Raw genomic sequence first — 24,193 nt, forward strand, 5'->3', positions numbered from 1 at the left:
AAAAAAAAAAAAAAAAAAAAAAAAAAAAAGAGAGAGAAAAAGGCACGTCAGGCGCGGGTCATTGTAGTCGTCGCGCGCATCTCAGAGCACTCCCTTTTCTTCCTCTCTCGCTTTCTCTCCACCCCTCAGGCGTTTCAGCTCTCAGCGCACTGAACGCGTAGAGAGAGGACTGCAGGTCGCGTTTGCGTGCTCACCGACGACCCTTTTTATTCTATATCCCCCCTCCTAAAAGCGTCAACGAGCCGAGGCTTTTCCCCCCCTGAATCCTCCAGTTTCCACCGCACGCAGCCCCAGTTTATCTCCAGCATGTCAGGCGAAGACGCGCCCGCGCAGCAGCAGAACGCCGATGAGCAAAAACCGCAGCAGCAGGATGCCGAGTCCAAAGCGGAGTCCCCCAAAACCGAGAACAAACCGGAGGCAACGCCCGCCGAACCCGACGCCACCGCCGACGCAGCCGCTGCTGCTGCCGCTCCAGCAGAGGCGTCGGCGGCGCCCGCTGATAAGCCCACCGAGGAGGACGCGTTCACCTACCGCGCGCTCGTGCTCACCGGCTACGGCGGTTACGACAAAGTGAAGCTGCAGGTGAAGAAAGGAAAGCCGGCGCTGAAGCCCGGCGAGGTGATGGTGCGAGTCAAAGCGTGCGGCCTCAACTTCGCCGACCTCATGGCGCGCCAGGGGCTCTACGACCGCCTCCCCTCTCCGCCGGTCACGCCGGGGATGGAGTGCTCAGGGGTCGTCGAGGCCGTCGGGGAAGAAGTGACGGACAGAAAAGTAAGCGCTTCTCCTCTTTCTCGACTTCCTCTCAAGTTCTGGTTCACTCCTGGGCACTAATGGGTCACCATTAGTGAGCCTAAATTGCACGCCTAACCAGTACCCCACCCTTAGTAGACATGGCAGTGCGTATTGGCGCACGCAGTGTGGCACCGTTTTTAGGGCGATGGAAGGCCAGTACGGTATATCGACGATGTTTAGGAGACAATAGACTAGTGGCGTGACCATTTTTTTTTTTTTTTTTATGTGGGGAGATCGGGGGTATAGACAAGACTGGCACAATTTAATCAAGCATCTTAAAATATGCTCGCGCAATATTTTCATCACAATGTCGCTTTCCAAAATCAAAGCGCGCTTCAGTTCCAACTTAATTGCATACATTTAAGGCTAAAATATAAGGTTTTATTTTAGGGATGACCACCTTTTGGCACCCGTGTGACCACACCCCTGAGGAGGGTACCTTATAGCCTCTCATCTGCATCAGCATCACCTGGCATGGTGATGATGCAAGGGGATTAGGTGGTGGTGTTTAGGGGGAAATGCGAATTTTCCGAGATGCATTGGATTGTAACTTTAATGCGTGGTTCAATAGAAGCAGCGACAACAATGAAATCTGGCGGCTTCGAGCTGTTCGTGAAGCGTTGAATGATAACCGAGCCGCCGCCCCTCGCGCCCACACCCGTTACAGCCGTCGCGCGCAGGATCCTAGGAGGATGTCTGATCCAAAAACGCCTTGTCTGACACTAATAAGATATTACTATTAGATATCATCGACAAGCGGTTCCTCCGGGTCGCGTGGCGTTTGTTGTCACGGGCTTTTAGCTCGGTTCTGGGATGATTTCGGGTAAAAGGGTTGCATTTCAGGAGTAGAGTTCAATCCCAAATGCCTTTCTACAACATGAAGGCAATCAATGCACTCGGTGTGGTGTGAATGCACTTCTGCTTCTCGTATAAAGTGCAGTCTCAGGGTTACTATGTAACTATGTAAACCCCCCCCCCATCCCCCCACCCCACCCCAAGTGTAAGAAAAGGGCGAGGCGCGTGAGCGGAGGGAGAGATGTTATGCAAATATCCGCACGCGCCTTTTGTCATCTGCCTCGCGCGCCTGGAGCCAGGGGACGCTCTCTGACGTCATAATTAATATATATATTTTTTCCCCTTGTCATTTTTTTTTTTAAAAGATTTTTTTTTTTTTTTTTTTTTTTTTACACCTTTATTCTTTAAAGAACTGCGTCTGGTGGCACTTGTTTCATTTCTTTTTTTTTTTTTTTTTTTTTTTTTTTTTTAATCCGCCTCGTAATCAAAACCATGCCCTTTAGATATAGCTTTCTTTAAGATAAACTGAGACATTAATGTTTTTTAAGCATAGTTTAGATGTGCACTTTATTCTGAGGCGGTCAATCAAAGCATCTCTATAGGCACAAATCAATGAGTCATGCGTGATGCGCGTTGTTCCGGGTTGCCAGGTTGGATCCACTATGGAAAGCCGGTCATGATTATAGGAAATAATTACGGTATTCTCAAAGTAAGTCTGATTTTGGATCCTGACGTTATAAGTAGTCATCCTATTTTTTTTTAATGCAAAATAAGTGTTGTAAAAAAATGTATGCAATGATTTCCTATCTGTCTGTCTGCCTTTCTTTCTGCCTGTGAAAACAGTTTAACAATTGGTTGTGTGTTGGAAATAATTATTATTTGCATATTTTTTTTTAAACATTTTATATCATATATACTTTGACTATGTATTCATCATGGTTTTCAGTTTTTGGTCTGATTCTAATGAAATTGAGCTAAGTTATTTAGAGCAGGCTTTTAATGCAACCAAGCAGGAGCCACTCCTGAGTCCACTTGTGTAATCAGTTCATCTTGGTCTCCAATCAGCTATCAAGTGTGCCTCTTATTTGGCTGAAACAAAAGCCTGCAGCTTCACTGGTCCTTTGTGGATAAGCTTGAAAACCTCTAATATAAAGTGTAATGCAAGCTATAGGTTAGACAAAAAGGAATCCTCCCAGTCTGGATCTGGCAACCAGGTTAGTATGCATGGGGACACCTCATGGCTTGCATGACATGACAGCACCATGAAAACGTCTGATAGATTAAAAAACATGAGCATAGTGAGAAGAAAGACAGAGGCACCCAAGACAGGGCGTGAAACATTGTGCAGCCCTGTGAGTAGGTTTTATATGAAGGTGAAAGTGTAGGGGGGGGGGGGGGGGTGTGTGTGTGTGTGTGTGTGTGTGTGTGTGTGTGTGTGTGTGTGTGTGTGTGTGTGTGTGTGTGTGTGTGTGTGTGTGAGAGAGAGCGCGCGCGCGAGCGAGAGCGCATGAACACGAGAGTGAGGAGGGGGAGAAGATGCTTTCTCACCCAGCTGAACAGATGGATATCAGACAGTCTAGTTTCCTTTTGTTCATCCTTGTCTATCTTCAGTCTCTTTCATTGCTGAAATCAGATTAAAAGACCATCTTAATCCATTCCTGTCACTCACACCCAAACAGGTTATTGCTCAGGGACAAAAAGGAACACACAGCCTCTCCCTGCTCGTAAACACCCTGCTCATAAAGCCCCATGCAGACACACAGCATGCCACACACTCCTCACACCCTGCTCGTATCAAATCACTGCTGACTGTGAGCACTTTGAAATTTGCTGATGCTTAGCGTATTATAGCAGTTTTTATAGGAGAGGAAGAGAAACGCCCTCGCACACAGTCATAGACTCGGGTTAATCATATCACATGACTTAACCAAGGAGGACTAATTCCTAAACTGTTCATCAACTGGTTTATATAAATAATGTACGAGCTGTACATGTATTTATCAGAACCCTGCTGCAGGGATCAGTCACATCTGTTCTCAATTATATTTTCCTAGCTCATACGGTCAGGCTGGAATTTCCTCCACACTCATTTTATTTTATTTTTATTTTTTAAATAGATCTCTTTTTTTTTTTGTCACATTCTCTGGCCCTTTTTTCTGTATTTATTTTATGTAAAAGCTTGTTAAAAAATGAAAAAGGGAGCAAGATTTTCGAGTAATTGGTAAACCAAAATTTCTTAGAAAATAAGAACTTGATTGCAGAGGCATATCTATTAATTAGGCATGAAATGTATTACTTAGGCATGAGATCTAGCACCATAGATAGATAGATAGATAGATATCAACCACCAAGGGTGTTTGTCAGATCAAACTGTAATTGTATTCAGGGACTATATCAGAAACGGGCCCAGTGGACATCTAGAAAACTGCTGGTTAATTTTTAATGCAATATTGGCATTCGCTATGCTGCTGTTGGCGAAGGTTGCGATATGCAAATCGCTTTTCAAACAAATCAATAAATTTGTCCCGTGGGTGTTCCTGCCCAGCTTCACACGCTGAGTGTTTCAGCAAGTGCTGTGATGTATTCTCGTAATCCAATAATAAAATCATCAAACTAAAGAGGGTTTCAAAATACCTGAGGATCCTTTCTGTGTATGAGGTAATATAGCTCATAGCAGTATGCTTATTTCATCCGTCATATTCGGGGATTGTACAGGATTAATCCTGGCTAACTATAAAAGTTTTAGTGCTCTATGATGCAAAGTGAACTGCAATGTCACTACTGTACAGTGGTGTCACACTGTACAGTAGTGTGACACCACTGTACAGTAGTGACATTGCAGTACTGTACAGTGGTGTCACACTAGTTTAAGTCTTTTGTTGCATTTTAGCTGAAGATTGGATTCCACTTTGGTAGAAATGAGCAGTACATGAGATTTTTACATATAGCAACCAAAGGAGTAATGTGGCAAGCAGACACTTGACTATCTGTGGTGGGTTCCTCCAAAAGACATGGTCTCTCAGTACAGCAGACATGAGAAGCATACTGTCTAATTTTTCGGTATTGATCTGCCGCCCAAATTGTTTTCGCATGTCTGAGGACCGACTGACACAGGAGAGCGTTTTACTCTTACTATTGTTTTTTTGTTTTTTTTCCCCCCGTCAATGTCGTCTGCTTTACTTTACTGAAAGCTTGAGAGGTTAATATCAGAGTTCAGAAGATCAGTGCAAATGGCAGCTGGCTTTTTGCCTATGTTGATGCTGTGTTTCAGAGACCATTCCAGTGTACCTTGCAACCTCCACAAAAAAGCTGAACTTTTCATAGAGCCTTTAAAAATGGCAATGAATAATAGTATTAAGACCAATATTTTTCAATGTATACAGACATTTCCTGCCCCAGATGTGTAAGAAAAATGATTAACCAATATATAGACATTTGTAATGAGAAATAATGATGTCATTGTCAAATGACGTTTGCTTGTGCGTTGTATTACCAAAAAAAGAAAAGCAATATATATTTTTTATTTATTTATAAATAAAATGTATATTAATTATAATAAAGCGAGAGGGTGAATTTGTGTAAATGTACTTGTCTCTGTTTGTACACCACAGGGCATTGTGTACACAGGGTAGTTAGTGTATGATGTGAAGATCATTATTTCTAACCAGCATATGCCTTAAGAGCCAAAAGTGCGTGTGCCTGAGTCATGGTGGTTTAGTCGAGGCACCCACTTCTATTGACCGGCGCTGTCCAATTAAATGGAGGAAAGACATGGTAAAAGAGAAGAGGAGGTGGAGGTGATGAGCAAGAAAGGGGGAGTGAGTGGGTGAAAGAGAAGGAGGAGGAGGGGGATGGACAGAGATAGAGGGAGAGTAAGGGAAAGAGAGAAGAATTGGGACAGTGTGTGCTGGGAAAAGAGTGAGATGACTGCGATTGAAAGAGGAATCACTCTTTAATTAGACTCGATAGACAGCTATGTTCATGTCTCCCTTGGGTCTGTGTGTGTGCATGCTTGTGTGTGCATGCTTGTGTGTGCATGCTTGTGTGGAAGTTTCAATATCTGGAGGTTTTATAATGGGTTGTATGCATGCAGGAGTGTTTGTTGTTCATTTGGGGTGTGTGGGGGTGACCTAAGACACTATCACTTGATGTGTTTTTGTTAGTGGAGAAAAAGAGTGAGCCCTTTTATCTTGTGTGAAATGTATGTGCATAACCGTCTACTTTTTCTTTTGTGTATGAGTGGGCTTGCTTGTCATCTTGTCTCGTGGTTACTGAGGCTGAAGAATCTGGCTGCTTCCCCGATGAGAGCAACTCATCATATTAGAGAAAGAGGGGAGGAGGCTGGAGTCAGGAATGAAGCAAAATGAAAGACAGGAAGTTAGAAATCTTTTGTTCATATTTACACTAAACATGATGAATAAGGACTGCACCTGTACATAATGCCTTTTTTGCCACATTAGAGGATAAGCAGGCCACTCTAAACCCATCCTGATCTCTGAGAAAAGGGTTAATTGGGATAATTGTTATACTGAATCTCTGATAAAAGTGTGTATGTATGTATGTGTATGTATGTGTGTGTGTATATGTATAGATAGATAGATATAAATGTGTGGCACTCAAATGCTATGGGGAGCATCCCAATGAATTTATTAAAAGGGGTCCATGGATGTAAACCGTTGATTTGTTTTACACCAGGAAGTACAGCTGAAAAATTTATCCACACCTTCTGACCAATCGGCAGCTAAAATGTTGTCTATATTTGGAAGTCCTGTTCATTGAAACGATAGTCAGTGAGATTACTACAATACTACACACTTAAATTAAGAATCAGAATTCAATAATCCAGACTTTTGGAACCTGCAAGTAATGTTATACTAATCTGTCTTCATGTCTGGAGCCATTTACATTTTTGACATTGTTTTAGACTATATAAATGTTGTGTTGTGGACCAGTCAGGCCTCCTACACAGTCATTATCGAAGTTCAAAAGTGCAGTGTGTGTGTGTGTGTGTGTGTGTGTGTGTGTGTGTGTGTGTGTGTGCGCGCGCGCGCACTGTTTCCTGTGTCTCCTGATTCCAAAGGAAGTTGTGGAAGTTTGCTGGAGGAGGTTTCCTGTAGGTCTGTGTGGATGTGTTTCTCTTTTGTGCATGTAAATTTTTTTTTTACAGTTTCACATGGTATTTTTTTGCAAATTAAATGAAATCTAACAGCTACTACAAATGTCAAAAACTTTTGTCTTGCTTATTATTTAGAGTAGCATTTTAGTGGAATAGTCAGATGTCTATTTGAATCAGGGTGTGTTATGGTTAATGGAGATTAATTAATTATGGTTTTTCACTTGCACTAAAATCAAACAGCCATGATATGTTTGTTGTCTGACTGTTTTGTCAGTTTTTCACAGGAGCTGCAAGGGTTTATTTAGTGGTAGTTATTTTCCAAAAAAAAAAAAAAAAAAAAAACTGCTTCAAATTGCCTCTATTTTTTATATTGCAATACAGGCTCACTTATGTGGTCTGCTCAGCGTAACTTAGTGTGACATTATTCCATGGCTGGCATTTCCAACAATACTCTTTCCTTAGTGCTGTTTTGTGATTCTTTACCAGTCTTCGGTTTGATTTTGAAATTGTAATGGAAAGCTGGACTGGTTATAGTTTTACTAGACCATAGAAAAACATCCATTAATCATTAGCTACATTAACCTCTTAGCTCCAGAAAGTAATTCTCTTATCTAAACTATTATTTTAGTGAAAGTGAAATAAACTCCTAGGACTGCCATATAATGTGTATTGGACCCTTAAACATGACAATAACTCACTTGCTTTACTGTGTTTGATAGAACTTCTGGCTCTCTTGCTCACATCATTGGTTGTTCTAGATATAAAAGATTATTAGGTTGATGCGTTTAGTGTATGTAAGTGCTGTTAGATAAGTAACAAAGTTTCAACCCAAAGTTGCAGGAAGTAAACAATGACCAGAAGACTTCTTTTACGAGTATGTTTGAGCCCTGCCCTTTTCCCCACATGCGGACACTTCAGATTAAATGTACCATGAAATGAAATAAAAAATAAAAATGACGTGTGATTTACCCTCTACATTAGAACCAGACTGATGTGTAAGAAAGCACTGGCATAAAACTTCTGCCAAAAGCCTTAAGTAAATCTCTGTGGTTATTTATTTCTCGAACTCCATTCTATTCAGAACCACAAAACAATTGTCTTTTGGGAAAAGTAAAAGTACTTTAGAGGGCTTAAACTGTTTACTATTCCAAGAATCCCAAATAATTTTTATTTAAATGCAAATGAGCCAACATAAGACTCTTTCCATTGACCCTTAATTGTTATTTTAAATTCCAACACAGCAGGGTTTACTTTATGAAATGAAATGTTTTAGAAGAATAAAATCTAGTGTATGTTAGTTTACTTTGGGCTTGCCCAAACAATTACCAGAAGAACTTAGTTTTAGCTCGTTTTTAATAAGCTTGCAAGATTACTGGAATGATGCATCATCACACACAAGATTACTGTTTAAGTTTAACCGAGAAGTGGTGGTTAAAATTTTGTCTTATTTTAAAGGTTTGTAAACCAACTTCTGTTGCTGAAGACTTGTCAGAAAGCTTAAAGGAATAGTGAAGGACCCCATCTGCTTGCCATTTCAAAAATTAGTCTTTTGACGCACATCCCAGTTTTCCATGTTTTCTCATTGGAGTGAGTACTTTAAATAGGAGCCGTTGATATAAAAACATTAATCAACACCTTCTAACACGACATTTCCGATTAATAGCTCCATTGGTTGCATTGTGCCTTATTTGTGTTGGAATATATATATTTTTTTCCAACCAGCTTTTTCCTTTTAATTGTCAAATTTGTATATTTATATTAGCCAGTGTTTATGGAAATAGCTTCTTGTTTGATATGATGTGAAATTTAATTCAATTTCATTCAGATTTATTTAGAAGTTTTTACAATGTACACTGTAAAAGCAGCTTTACAGCAATCCAGATATAGATTTCGATTCAGGTCCCTAATGCTTGAGGCCGAGAATACTGTCAGAATGGTCAGAGCTGGCAGGAGAAAGACACGGTTTAAAAGGGAACAGATTCTGTTCTTGGTGACACCAGTCAGTGTGATTATGAGTCATTACTCTTACTTAACTTTATGCTACAAAGTCAAGCAGTACTAAGTTCTTTGAAATGATCCTTATGAGCATCAAGATATTTTTTAACCTTCTAGTTCCTTTTTATTGAGCATTGGGATAACTATATTTCTTTTTTTTGCCAAATAAAATGATCCTTTTTTTTTTTTTTTTTTTTTTTTTTTTTAAATAAATGCTTTGGTTTGACTTGAATTTTGACGTTTGTGTACATGCGGCACTTTTCTTCGGCTCAAGATGGTTGCCTAAAATACTTTTTTTGTGTTTCCTGCAGGTGGGTGATAAGGTTCTGGTTCTAAACCGCAGTGGTCTGTGGCAGGAAGTGGTAGTGGTCCCCACCGTACACACCTTCCTTATGCCCGAGGGGATGAGCTTCGAGGAGGCGGCCGCTCTGCCAGTCAACTACATCACCGCTTACATGATGCTGTTTGACTTCGGCCACCTGCGCCCCAACCAGAGTGTGCTCATCCATATGGCTGCAGGTCAGTGTGATTGTGTCTATGTGAGAGAAAAGAAGTGTGAAAGAGAGCAAGAGTAAGCAAGCATCTTGTTATGTATAGGCTTTGCCAAATACAGGGTGGGGTTTATTGTCTAGAGATGTTTTTTTGCAGCTTTTAGTGGTGGCCTGCTTGCTTTGCTGTTGCGATCTGGAATAATCTTTTATTACATTGTGACCTATATACATATTGTGTGTTTGATGTAATTGTTATTTCTATCACTAGGCTTTTGTGGGATTGCAAATGTACAGTGTTTTAGATTAGCTCATGTGCATACATTATCTATGAGCAAAAAGATAATGTGTCAGCATATGTGCACATCTTTGGGTGGGAAAGCACATCTGTGTCAATAAATTGTAGGCTGTCTGAGTGTTTTCTGGGACCTCATACAAAAAGAGCAGGTGTGTGTTAATGTAGTTGTGTATTTGTGTCCAAAATGGCCGGTGTGTCTGGAGACTAAATCTTTCCAATGCTGGAATGGACTTGTAGGGGTCTTTTTTTGGTGTGTGTGTGTGTGTGTGGGGGAGGGGGGGTTTGTACAGATAACTATAGCATCATAAAAAAAGATTCCACAGTAATAAAGATTCTGAAAGGCGATTACACACTATTCCACAGGTTAACAGTGCACTGATATCTCTTTCTGCTTATTACGCCATTAATAATGCATGCGTTTCTTATTCAAACTTGAGGAATACGGCTGGCTTGTTTTTCCATACGGAATGAATGTGAGGAATTATTAATGGATTTGTTTCTCTTAGAAACAGAGCCGACATCTAGAATCGATATTGGCCTGACGCCTGCATACAACAGCAAATTAGTTATCGGTTTTAAAAATAATTTATTTAATCAAATGCACAAATATTTGAGATTGAATTTGCATTTTCGTATATAGCGACATGTGTAGTTTGAATAAGTATTTTGTCATGCAAGTGAATGTTTAATTAAATACAGTTGCCGTTTTGTAGGTCGTAATTTAAGCTATGCATTTTACTACCAAATTTTTATTGAAAAATAAAAATTATATTGGATGGCTATGGACAGTTGCTTAAACTTGTCATTGATGAAACCTGAAAATGAACATCTGCTTAAATCAGTGGTATTGTGCCATCTTTTGGTTCTTTATTTATCATGAGGCATGATCTCTGGCTTTGATTGCAGGCGGATAATTACACTTGCATTAAATTTGCAAAATTGTATTATCAGTCTGTTTTTTTCCAAATTTTCTTAATATTTACAGAAGATTAAGAGTTTTCTAGAGTTGTCTTTAAAGAAATATGTTTTCAATCTGTACACTGCACTTGATGGATTGTGTGTGTGTGTGTGTGTGTGTGTGTGTGTGTGTGTGTATATGTATATATATATATAATATATATATATATATATTATAATAATAATATAAAAATATTATTATTATTATTATTTTTTATTTTATATTTATTTTTTAGGTTCAACAACCAATTTCCTCTCAAATGAACAGAAATTACATTTAGAAAATTTTTGGTCAGATGTTGAGCTTCATCGATCCACATTTATGTGAAGTTTTGTTTTTGAAAATCCGCCAGGCTATTCTAAATGAAGCTATAGGGCAGGGGTCTCCAATCTTTTCCAGAAATGGCCAGTGTGGGTGCAGGTTTTCATTCCAACCAAGCAAGTCCACACCAAATTCTACCTGTTCAAATCTAATGATCTACATTTTCAATGACTATCAGGTGTGACCATTGATTGGTTGTAATGAAAACCTGCACCCACACTGGCCCTTTCTGGAAAAGATTGGAGACCCCTGATATAGGGCATCATAAATTCATCCTGCCAGACTGGATGAAAGAATGAGGTATATTTGTGGTTGTATGAACAGTGTAGCTCAAAGTAAACATGAAATGTCTGTTCTCTAAGAATCAGCTCTTCTGGTTTTTTCCTCCTGATAAACATCAATTTGTGCCAATCTTTCCTGTTAACACATATAAATAATCTATAGATTAAAACTGTGTGACCAAACTGGGCATTATGAAATTCAAAGGGAAGGCCTTTGGTTCTCTTTAGCAACTTTGCAAGTCAGTTATTTGTAGAGCTTCAAGGAGGCGGCCGCTCTGCCAGTCAACTACATCTCCACTTACATGATTCTGTTTGACTTCGGCCACCTGCGCCCCAACCAGAGTGTGTTCATCTACATGGCTGCAGGTCAGTATGATTGATTGATTGTCTATGTGAGAGAGGGAGAAAAAAAGCAAGTGTGAGCAAGCATCTTGTGTTATGTATATGCTTTGCCAGATACAGGGTGGGGTTTATTGTCTAGAGATGTTGTTTTTTTTTTGCAGCTGTTAGTGGTGACGTGCTTGCTTTGCTGTTGCAGATCTGAAATATTCTTATTACATTAAATTCATTTATTTGTAGAGCTTTTGGGTTTTACTCCTTTGTTTTCACTCTTGAAAAAGCGCTTAAGTTGTTAATGCTGATTAAAAAAAAAAGGAGTATCTATTTAATTTCCTGTGACTATCAATACCTGCTTGATAAAAAGCATCTGCTAACATATCGAAGCAGAATAAACATCACAGCAACACTATAAAGTATAAACCAGATTGCATCATTGCTTTTGTTTTTTGCCAGAGATTACTGTTGAAAATTACTGCTGTTTTTATTTATTTATTTTTGGTGGTATAGTAAAACCAGTCTACCAGGCCAGACTACACTTTATTAATCATAATTCACAGCACTCTTATAAATCACAATGTGACTAAGCTGTTTTTGTTGTTGAGAATTACTAGTGCTTTCTTTCTTCTGCTTAATGGCCTATTATATATATTTTTCTTAAATATGCCATGCCACAGTAATTAATATTGATTCAGACATGTGAAATGGGAACCCAGCTGTTTTACTGCATTTTTAAGTGTAATGTTTTATAAAAAAATCCTCAAATTTCTTTGTAAGTTGAGCACTTGTATTTTTGCAAGCAAGAATTTCATTTGAGGGGATAATTAAGAATTATTATTTTTTTTTTTTAACATACCTTATTTATTATTAGTTGCAAGTCAGATTTTATGAATGCTGGAAAGTCAACATTTTTTGACAAAGAAGAATCTGCGGATTAAGGACGTTGCACTTTGTGGATTCTCACTCATACAGCAGATATTAATTATGAATATGACAATATTAATAATGAATAAGATTTATCATTAATTTCTGTAAATGTGGTACTATGGGAATGATATCTATAGATGGCTAGATAATGCATGGGACTAGATTGTTTGTGCTGCTCTTCTTATTCTTTCAAAATAAGCTGTGTGCCTTTAACTGTCTGTACCATTCCATATGGTCTTCCAGTGATCACAGCAAGACAGAGTGGCTTCTCTAACTGATTATGCTAATGTTGTACTGTAGGCTGGAGTGCATATGGAAAAGAGGATATACGAGTGTAGGAGATCGAAATTATACATGCAGTGAATGACTGAAGGCGAGAGCAATGCAGCTTGTGGGGAGAAGGAAGAGAAAGGAACTGAGAGGGAGAAATGAAATGTAAAAGCCGGGTGGAGGGTGGTGGTCTGTTTAGGCCGAAACTCTACCCCTACTCAATAGGATATTGTTCGACACACATCCTTCCCACCCTCGCTTTCTTGCTCTCTTTGGGCTTACACATCTGCATCCTCTGCCTGAATTCAGTACGTGGGATTAGGTATGAACACACACACACACACACACAGCAGTGCTGGGTGGGAAAGTGAAGCCTTCCTGGCGAGGTACATGTATGCAAGTGATTCTTTGGCTCATGTCAGGAGGAAATACAGTGATCCATCTGGAGTGTCACAGAAGGCAGAACCTCAATGATCTCTCGGACCACCACACCCAGAACAGCAGGAGGGGGGGGTTAGATAGAAGGGGAGAAAAGAATAGAATTAAAAACATTTTCTAATTTACTTATGGAACAATGAATCATAGCTGCTTTAAGTACTTTTACTTTTCAAAAAAATCCAAAAAAGTAACCTAATTATCCTTTATTAATATACATTTATTTTAATAGCAATATTTAAAGATAGATAGATAGATAGATAGATAGATAGATAGATAGATAGATAGATAGATAGATAGATAGATAGATAGATAGATAGATAGATAGATAGATAGAAAGCATATGAAATACACACTCAATAGCTACTTTAACAGGTACACCTGATCAGTCATGTTTTCCGTGTTGATTTTTTTTTTCAGTTTTTCTCTTTGAAATAACATGATGCATTGCCAGTTTATTCCTTCATATGAGACAAGGAGATCTGAGTTCAGTCTCATCCCCAGATCCGTGTTGGCGTGCATGTGCTTACAGAAGAGAGCATATGTTTTCAGGAAGCATTTGGGAGTTCAGTCCACAGGATGTTTTTTACATTTATCCTGGAACTAAAACGTGTTTCCTCTTTCACGTCTTAAGCTCCCGACACACACCCTGAGCTTGACAGCACGCCATGTGTTATGGCCAAGAAGACTCTGGGGAAGGGTTTGGGCTGGTGTGAGGGGTGTGGGGGGGCCATGTAGTCACTGTGTTTGTGCCAACAAACCTTCGAGTGTGGCCAAAAGCAAATCAACACTCATTAATTATCAAGCCATGATCAAGTTAACATTAAACTGAGACTCCACTGACTGTACACTGACCCAGGGCTGGCCAAAGAATTGCATTCAGGCTAAGCTCTTTGGAAGTTGTGACCTGCAGCCTGTGATCATTTCTCAAGTTTTATTAGCTGTAGAGTTAATTCATCCTACTCTGGGCTTAACCAGTTACATTCGGTCATACTAAACTTCTTTACTTAGCTGTATGTATATGAAAAGTGACTTTCCTCTTTTTTTTGCATTGACACACCCAACAGCGCCTGTGTTGCTGGGTTCACACATTTTTCAAACTGCTTTCACATTTTAATTGCTTAAAAGATTTATTATTGAATCACTTTGACTATTAATTATCCATTAATGTCCTCCTGCTGTACAGCGTGTAAACATTTGCAGTAGCACAGAATGAATATCGTGTAAACGGATTTTATTTTAATCTTTAATCTGCTTTCAGATCACTGATCTCCTGCTATATTTTACATCTTTTTAGTGGCTTCTTTACTGGGGATTCAAACCGGTTTTAAAAGCACATAGGCTGAATCCTAAATAGCTTTTTGTTCACTATATGCTCAAGACATAAAGCATAGCATTGTAGTGTTGAGGAATCTACATTGTGCTCTGCATTCCAAGATCATGAGACTCAACTATTCGAACCAATAAATGTACATGTAATTTCAATTATAGAATGCATTTTGCATTTACAGTCATTTTACCTTAAAAATGAAAAAAAAAAAGAAAGTTATGTGAAAACAACTGACAAGGATTTTATCCAAAAGTTCTTTGTAAGTAATCTAACAAAAGTTTAGAAACCTTGCATTTTCAAAAGTAATGAAATGCATGATAAAATAGTGGCTGTTTTTAGCTGCTTGTGTTTAATATGGTGGCAGGTCAACAGGAATTGAAATTAGGGCTTAAGAAAGTGGAGCAAAATCCTCTCTCTTTCACGCTGTCCTCTAGTTACCCTCTTTTTGTAGGCTATAACTGTGAATCTAGAATGCCACAGTATTTTTGGGGGCAATTTCTCCAAAGCACAATGGATCAGGCTGTAGTGACTGAGGGCTGCCAAATATCTATGTGTATCTGTTTGTGGGTGTGAATTTGTAAGCAAAGGGTGAAAAATAAAGACTTCACTGTGCCCATAGTGCATTTTGTGTGCTGTGTGTATGTGGTGTCCTCATGCACCGTTGTTTATAATGAACCTTATCGGATGAGCATCGGTCTTCATTCAGCCATGAAAAACAATGGAATTTAATCGTGAGCAGAACAAATGCAATTAGCCATGGAAATCTGTTTATGGCCCTGGAGACTCTCTTATACTCCATCCTGCTTCACTTTTCTGTCTCTCTCCCTCTCTCTCTTGTCTGTCTTTATATTCTTCTTTCTTGCTAATGGCTCGGTTTTCCATCTCCGTGAAAGCAACACTGTGTTGGGAGAAAAAAAAAAAAGAGAATTTCCTATTCCCAGTGTCTGATTAGAAATTCGACTGTAGGGTAAGCAGTTGTCATGGCAATTTTGCTGCTGGTCTTGTGATTAGGGCACTAAAGTCATAAGGTAGATTTGACCCTCTGTACACACAGACACACACGGTTACAGTGCGAGCGCCAGCAGGGAAGAAGCCGGTAAATAAGAAATGTGTGCAATGGTGTAAATGTATTGTGGACAGACACGACAGTATGGCAGCACAAACCAAGTTCACCCTTACCACAGCCTTTAATTCTTCCACTTTATACACACGCACACATAGACACACAGAAAGCTGAACAAATGGGCTATGGGTATTTTAAAAGTCTACATTCTTATTCCGGTGGCTAAATTCACAAATAGTTAATTTGTTTAAAAAGACTGATTCGAATTTCATATTGCACTGCAGTTGTGTGATTTTGAAATAAAATCCAATGCAGTGCTATTTCTTCACGGTTATACATCAGCCTGCATTTCGTATATGCATATAATAAAATCTCTATCATTTTTTTTTTATAATTTCTATATTCCAGAATTACATTCTGCAACAATTAAAATATTGTGCAGCAATAAAGAACACTGAAAGCATTTGTATGGTATGTTGCTTGGCCTTACTCTGTGTGTGTGGGGGTGTGGGGTGTTCCCCCCCCCCCACCCCCCTCATTCTGGCATTCAATAAGCGCTGCCCTTTATGCCTTCGGTGACCTTTATGAATGCATTCTCACTTCTTGCCTTTCCTGATCGCTTTGTCCTACACATATATTTAATCTAATTCTCTCAAACACAAATGAGGTGCTTACTTTCAACTTTGTAACCAGTTTGAATCGTCAGCGCTTAGCGTTAATTCGGTTAATGAAGTGAACAAACATGCACACACGCAAATTAGAAAAAGTTAAAATATTTTTATTAAGGCAGATTTTGGGAAAGTGTAATGGCTATTTATTTATGTATTCATTAAAAATTAGCACAGTTTCACATTAGCCTTCTAAGCTTGATTTGGAATGTGACTGTCGTTTTAGACTTTGGCGTTAGACTTTGAACTTGCTAATAAACCTTTTATTTATTTTTCCCCCCAGTCTGATTTTTCATTTCAGTTAATTGCTTTCTTGTAGGCTTTTTCCCACAATAGTGATACTACCCAGGCACAGAGCCATACCACACTCCACAGACACTGACATATTGAGATGGGAGTGTAAATCACTTGACAGTGCCCCACACTTCGCACACTGAAGGTGGCTTGGACATCATACAGAGATGGAGAAGAACCGCACCAAGCTGACCAATTGCCCATGGGTGACTGGCGCCTCTATTTTGCAGTGTCATGTTGCACAGCACTGGTGCTAGTTGACTCTGTCTGCACACTTCAGCTCTAACTAATGCTCATTTCACTTGGTGTTTGAAGCCAGCAAAGACAGTTCTGTGGTTGGTTGTTTGGTTTAGTAAATCGATAGGAGGCAAGGAACCAGTGTGATGCAAATAAAAACGCAGCTTCTTTATCTGCTTGGCTTTTTGTAATGATGCTGCCTAAAATCTTTGAATTTGGAAATGCAATTTGTAGGTGGATTGCACTCTTTAGAATGGGAACCATCCCCCCCCAATGGTTTTCATTTCAATTTGATTCGTACAGAGCAAGGTCAGAGCAGCTTTATGGAAGAAAAAAAAAAAACGATTACGGGTATAAATTTATCCCTATACTGTAGGTTTATCTCTAATGAGCAAACAAATGGCAAGTCAAGCTTACTTGTCAGTTTTTCAGCTTCTATCCATTTGCTAGAAGTACAATTTTAGAAATGAGGATTCTTTAGATTGCTTTTTAGCATATTACCTTTTTATTAGGTCATGTTTCGCTTTAAGGTGCCCACAAAGCAAACAAAATAAAGAATCGGTTAGGGTGTTAGACTTTCTTTTTTTTATTATTATTCCCAAACACAATGCGGCTCCATTCTTGTAATTAAATAGCCAAGCCCTGCATTCAAAATCTAGAGACAGTCTGAACTGGCTTTAAAGTAGTAGCTAGTAATTTGTTTGGTTACATTCCAAACAGTATTCGACCTCACTAATTGGAAGGGCAGAAGAGGAGACTGCTGTATGCTAACCTGGGTCTTTAATTTATTATAAATCCAGGGTACTACCACTTGTTTAACTTGGAGTTATGCAGTTGCATAATGTATGTTTCCCTCATTTCTTTTAATAGTAGTTAGGCAGTGGGTAGGGTCACTAGCTAGTATGGATTAATGCTCTTCTGTGGCACTTGTGTGTTTTCGGTTTACTTATTTGGTAGTGACATATGTTGTACCCCCGATTCAACCCCGCAACCTTCAAATCTGTAGTCCAGTGCCATATCGGTTGAGCAGTCACTGATCCGATATGGTGTATGCATGCTGGCTTGTGAGGACTTACAGAATTTCTCATCCTTTGTTGTTGGGTTTTTTATTTTTATTTTTTTTTTTAGGTGGGGGGTGGGTTATTTTAATCTGGAGTTCTGTTTTTTTTTTTTTTGGCTGCACATTTTTACATCAGCTGTTTTTATTTTGGTTGTATGCTCTTGCTCTTTAGTAAACTGGACAATCTGTATTTTGCTTATTCTATCTTAATACAGGAGGGGTGGGGATCGCTGCCACTCAGCTCTGTAAGACTGTGAAGGATGTCACTATCTTTGGAACTGCCTCCGCCAGTAAGCATGAGGTTATCAGCGAGGGAGGAGTCACACACCCTATTGACTACCGTTCACGGGACTATGTCGAGGAGGTCCGCAAGATCAACCCCAAAGGTAAACACTGACCAAATATTTTGAAGTTATAGAAAGCTTAAGAATGGTAAAGGTTGACTTACTAGTTTAGAGCTACATCATTAAAGTTCCTAACATTCCTGTTTGGATCAGTTAACCTCCTCCCTTAGCTGTTACCCTTTTGTCTGTTTTCCATAAATGCCCAGTGTGGGTGCAGGTTTTTATTCTAACCAATTAAGGGCCACACCTGATGGCCATGAAAAATATGAATCAACAAAAAGGTAGAATTTGGAGTCGACTTGCTTGGTTGGCTTTATCTAATTTATCAGCTTTCCATAATAATGATAAACTGTAAAATTTACTCTAGGCCCAAGTTTAACTTGCATGTCTTCATTATACAAAAGGTGAAACCAAACCTATATTGCCACTTTAGAACAGTCTTGATCTAAAGTGGTAGTAGCTGATCTACTTAATTGGATCAAACTCAAAGTTCTATGCTGTAAATTCACAAAGTGATGACTGACTAAACAAACTTTTGTTGCTTGTTTCTTTATTTAAACTTTATTCTATGTCAAGCTGCTATTTTACTGGTTATATTTTTCTTCTTTGTCTAGACATATTTATAAAGAAATATTATGTGATCTATATGTTTAAGTTAATCATGTTTTAAATGTATATCTGCTGCTTAGTCAGGGTTATTTAAAGATTTGCATAATAAACAATGTTTGTCTGACTCAATCTCACAGACCAAATTGCACCAGACTGCACACAGTTGAGATTAGACTACAAGACTTATTTGGAGATGAGGAGCACCGACATGACCTAGTTTACGCAGACTTTATCGCTAATAACAGAGCTGTATGCTGCCCCAAGTGCAACATTCAGTGATTTTTGGAAAGTTCAACTTTACTGCACATAATCTAAGGACCATCCTGATGACTGGGGAATTATGACTGCTGTAAATTTATTAAGAATGACGAATGATTTCATGGTGAATACTTTTGTGTCTCCACCTCAAGAAGTCAGTTTGAAACAGGCTTTGGTGCCTTTTGTTGTTTGCATTTTGATAACTTGTCTGGTGTGTTATTCTAACCTTGAATTGTAGCATTGTTATTCGCGTGTGTGTGTGTGTGTGCGTGTGTGTGTGTGTGTGCGTGTGCGTGTGTGTGTGCGTGTGCGTGTGCGTGTGCGTGTGCGTGTGCGTGTGTGTGTGTGCGTGTGTGTGTGCGTGTGTGTGTGCGTGTGTGTTGTGTGTGTGTGTGAATACATCTGTATTTTTAACTCTGCAGGAAGATTTTTGCTCTTTATCTTATCAGGAAAACGGAAGAGCGAGCAACTTTTTTTTTTTTTTTTTTTCTTTCCTCAATCACTGTAAATAAGAAACAATGTAGATGAATAATGGGAATATTCACTCAAACATATTTTGTATGTTCCTTTTTTAAGGGGTGGACATTGTCCTGGATCCCCTTGGAGGTTCTGACACCCATAAGGGTTACAACCTGTTGAAGCCAATGGGCAAACTCATCAGTTACGGTGAGTCAGAAGGCATAAATCAATGTCCTGTGTATTGTGATTTTGAAAGTTCTTCCTCATGTGCTAGCATTTAGATAGTGGGACTGCAGTTATCATTTACACAAGCATTTTGGTCTGGCTTATCCATTGTTTAGCATGTTCCTTTTTTTTCGACAGTTGGTTTACCTTGAAGTTTTTAGACATTTGTGATCATTTAAACAGTGCACAGCACATACCTAGTCGAATAAAAAAAAAACTGCACAAAGGTAACAAAATGACCCACTGCAAATGATGAAAGTTTTGTGGTCTGAATAACAAATTAAATGAAAGTGTTCAATATTCAAGTAAATTATATGGAAATAATACTTTTTTACGTTTGTGTTCTTTTGTAATTTTTTTTTTTCTTTACCAGAGATATTACTTTCTATTCAAATTGATTGTGAAATTTACCATCTAATAAGGTTCTGCTCAAATTATCGCCATCCCTACAACTCCTCTGTAGTTAATCCTGGAATATACTGTGTGTAGTAGGATAATGTTTTTGTTTATATTGCACAAAGCGCTAGTGTCCACTAACTTCCATCTGCAATGCTGACTACACCTTTAAACTGATCATGATGCATGCATATGGTTAGGGATTCTACCAGAGACCACAAAGTGCTGCACTTCACTAAAACAGCTTATTAAAGCTGACCCTGAGGCATTAATGCAAAGCGAGTGTAGGCTTCAGCTGATCGTGTAGGATAAGCATGCATGATCAGCACGCAGTCAGCTCCTTGCTTTCTCCACATGTTTAAAAACCTAATGTCCATGAAAAGTTTACTAACACAGCACTCTTGTATCCCTCTGCTGTGCGCGCTCTCTCACGCTCTCTCTCTCGCTCTCGCTCTCTGTTGCTCGCTCGCGCTTTCTCTCTCTTGCTCGCTCGCTCGCTCGTGCTCTCTCTCTCTCTCCCATTCCCAGTCTCCTCAGTCTCCCCCTCTTTCTCTCATTCGCTCTCAAACTCAAACCCCCCCCCCCCCCCCCCCCATGGGCTTATCAGCATCGTGGCAGCCAAGTGAAACAATGGAGCCTCTATCTGCCCCAGAACCCGGCCTGTGTCCGAATGTAGCAGACTGGGACATGTCCAAATCTCAGGCAGGCTCAGAGCCGTGTGTGTGTGTGTGTGTGTGTGTGTGTGTGTGTGTGTGTGTGTGTGTGTGTGTGTGTGTGTGTGTGTGTGTGTGTGTGTGTGTGTGTGTGTGTGTGTGTGTGTGTGTGTGTGTGTGTGTGTGTGTGTGTGTGTGTGTGTGTGTGTGTGTGTGTGTGTGTGTGACTGAGTGCAGGCAGCAGAAATGGTTGGGTGAGAGGGCAGATTTAGTACTCGAAAAAAGGTAATTGCTTAGATTGCTAAAAGGAAGGACAGCCGAGAAAACTCGAACGAGCTGATGGGTGAAAGTGTTCACGGATATGAAAACAGAACTGTGGGGATATCAAGAAAGTCAGGGTTATAGGGTGCAACTCTGCAAGCACACAATGCTGAGACACCAAGGAGAAAAGGCATGTAATGAGTCACTAAATGAAAAGGACTTGCAGTGGATCCACGGAACAGTGGCTTGTCAGTCGGACTGAAACCAAACACACACAAGCTCTTATTCACCATACTTCGAGAACATGCTTAGAATTCAGACCCCAAAATTCTTTCAGTAATACGCTCGCCCACTGAACACACACGCGCACACACAGGCCACAGTGTCCCCATTCATCCTAATAATCCACTTTCCAAATTAAGCGTAAAAGCAACACATTTATAAAAGCTGCATATCATTTTGGTTTTCCTGCGCGTTCCTGAAAGCGATGTCTTCAGGCGTCTTCACACACTAATAAAATGTAGCCTGAATGTTGAACTTAATTTAGCAAGTCTCGCTAAAAATTTCCAAAACATTTTGCGCATGTGTGTATTGTGGCCGAGTGAATGTAAAATTAGTCATTTGCTCCTAAATTAGTTGTTGCTTTCCCAAACACAAGTTAAATATTAAAAACCAGTGATTTTTATTACACAATAATAGCCTATTGTGAGCTAGAGCCTACAGCCCAACATAAGTTATCTGATTAGTTTTTATTGTCTTGTACATTGAAATTGCAGTACTGCCCCAACATTGCTTCATCATTATGATGGTCTAAAATGTGCTAGCTTGGTGACATTGCTAGCTAGTACTGGTAGAGAGGTGGCACTAGCATTTAAAGAAGTGTGAGGACTTTCAGGGATTAATTTGGGATTAACCTTTTTTTTTTTTTTTTTTTTTTTCTCCAATAAATAATTAGAGGCTTACATTACTAGATTTCTATACTATTTCCATTTTTATAGCTTGGCTAACATTTTACCTGGCTAACATTAGCACAGTGCTGCGTTTAGATAACTATCACAACCTTCAGACCAGAAGGCTACAAAGGGTGTCAGTACAAAGAATTAAGGCAAGCCAGGCTGAAACATTTTTTCACTTCTCTCAAATGTGTGGAGAAGTAGAACATGTACTTGCCTTATTACTCTCAGGTTATTACGTAATCTAACAAACTGATGCAACATGATCTAAATATACACCTGTAGGTATAGTGTGTGTGTGTGTGTGTGGTGGGGGGGGTTATTTATTAATCATTTTCTCTTCCAGTTTTGTTTTTTGAAAACCGCTCAAGCCTCACAATGTATGCCATACACAGGTGCCGCCAACATGCTGTCTGGTCAGAAGAAAAACCTGTTTGCTGTGGCTAAAACCTGGTATCAGCAGTTCTCCATTCACACCTTGAGTCTGTGCCAGAACAACCGTGCCGTCTGCGGCTTCCACCTGGGCTACCTGGACTCTGAGCTTGTCGTAGATGTCATGAAGGGCTTGCTGGATCTGTATCAGCAGGGCAAGATTAAACCCCGCATTGACTCCACCTACCACCTCGAGCAGGTGGGTGCTCATAGTGTGCGCTTTAAAACTCTTGCATTGGTTAAATGAATAATTTACTTGCTATATAAGTTGACTGTTACGTTTTTATTATTATTTTTTAGTTATGGTGGCATAAGCAATAACAGCAATAAAAGAAATTAACTTCATAAGCTTCGCACAATATTAAATATAACTGAAGAAATATAAATGCCATGATAGTTATAGCATTGAGGTGTTCAGTAATTAATAATTGTATTCACTGGCAACAATTATGGTATAAATAGGACCCTTTTAAATGCTGTTTATTAGAAAATGCTCATGACATGTTGAGTAACACAATCATGTGTAAGAAATGCGTAGGTTAAGAACAGCACCTAAAGATTGTGTGTATGTGTTGTATGTAGTCAATTACATTTTTTTCCTATTCATCTCTCATCAATGTGTCGGTCACATTTCTGCTCTTATCCTCTGCTTATTTAGTCCTTTCTCCTGTTGCTATGGAGACCTTGCTCCATGTTTGCTTAGGAGATGGTCAGACAGGCATGAGTTTGGTTTCAGTAAAGCCGAGTGATTTGCTGAGATCTTCTGGATGTCCTTGTTCAATAAAAACGTTTGCACATAATCCGCTCAGGTTCAACACTTTTGACGTCATGTGTATGGTGCACAAAAATAGTGAAATGCATACATACAAAACAATTGGTTAACCTTTTAATTCATTCAGCTCAAAGCACACTATAAATATTAATTATTCAGTAACTAGTTGAAGTAATTGAAAAGATACTTGGTTACATCAACGTAAGAATTGTAGATCCAGACCAGATGATGCATGTGTGAGGAATCCAGCATTATCTCGCTGTCCCCTCAAGGACAGCAAAACTATTTTTTTTTCCCCACTCACACCTAAAATTATAGAATAGAGTTTGAGTTTTAGAAATGTAATCTCTCTGCACGGTTTTGTCAGCTGCATTCCCTGTATATATATATATATTTTAGTGGAACCTTCTACTCTATGATATCATTGACCAGATAATATTTAGATTGTGAATCTGTGTTTCAGTGTATATTGTGCAGCAGGTTTAAATACTGTTCGTTAATTGGACACTTTTTTTACATTGTTTTTTTTTTTTTTTAATGCATGAATATCTTATCCACAATTCCATGATGATGTCCTTGGGAAATGTATAGGTTAGTAAACAGGTTCTCAGTTTTGCCATGGCATTGAGTCGTTTTGAAGATCTCACAAATGCGCTCATAGCACAGAGATGCACAGGAGCTCTGATCCACCTTAATCCATTTTCATTCATGTATAGGGCAGGGACGGCTAATAAGTTGTGCATAGCAACAAAAAGGCTATAGTGAGCATTTAGTGCATCCAAATTCTTGTACCAAATTATAATAAAGATTTTTTTAACGAATAATGCTTATAAAGCCTCTCCCTTTCTATCTGTAGTAGTAGTTAGTCATCAGGGTCAGGATTTTTCAGTTGCTAGGAGATGCTTCTCTGTTGCCATGGCGTCGGTTGCTGGGCGGTGTGGTGTGGGAGAGGTAAATGGCTTGGGAATCGGAGAAAAAACAGCAGAAAGAGCTAGAGACAGGAGGGGAGAGAAACTTGAGGACATGTGGATACATTTTCTTTCGCTTAATTTTATTTCTTTTTTGACTGCATTCAATCAGCTTGGTTGCAGCTAATTTTCGATCTTACAGTGAGATCAATTGTTCCATTCTTTTCTTTTTCATATCTATTTTACCTTGATTTTGTGT

The 24,193-nt window shown here is 39.2% G+C and overlaps 1 protein-coding gene across 1 annotated transcript in view; it reads left to right on the forward strand.

Moving 5' to 3' along the window:
- Positions 1-24,193, forward strand: part of vat1 (vesicle amine transport 1) — a 27,681-nt gene continuing 3,488 nt past the window's right edge. Inside the window, exons 1-5 of the mRNA XM_083567383.1 lie at positions 1-771; positions 9,010-9,217; positions 17,880-18,050; positions 19,452-19,541; positions 22,218-22,453. Coding sequence (XP_083423509.1) covers positions 307-771; positions 9,010-9,217; positions 17,880-18,050; positions 19,452-19,541; positions 22,218-22,453 — 1,170 coding nt within the window. The 5' untranslated portion in view covers positions 1-306. The remainder of the gene's footprint in view (positions 772-9,009; positions 9,218-17,879; positions 18,051-19,451; positions 19,542-22,217; positions 22,454-24,193) is intronic.

This window comes from Silurus aristotelis, assembly GCF_946808225.1.
Source record: "Silurus aristotelis genome assembly, chromosome: 17".
NCBI lineage: Eukaryota > Metazoa > Chordata > Actinopteri > Siluriformes > Siluridae > Silurus > Silurus aristotelis.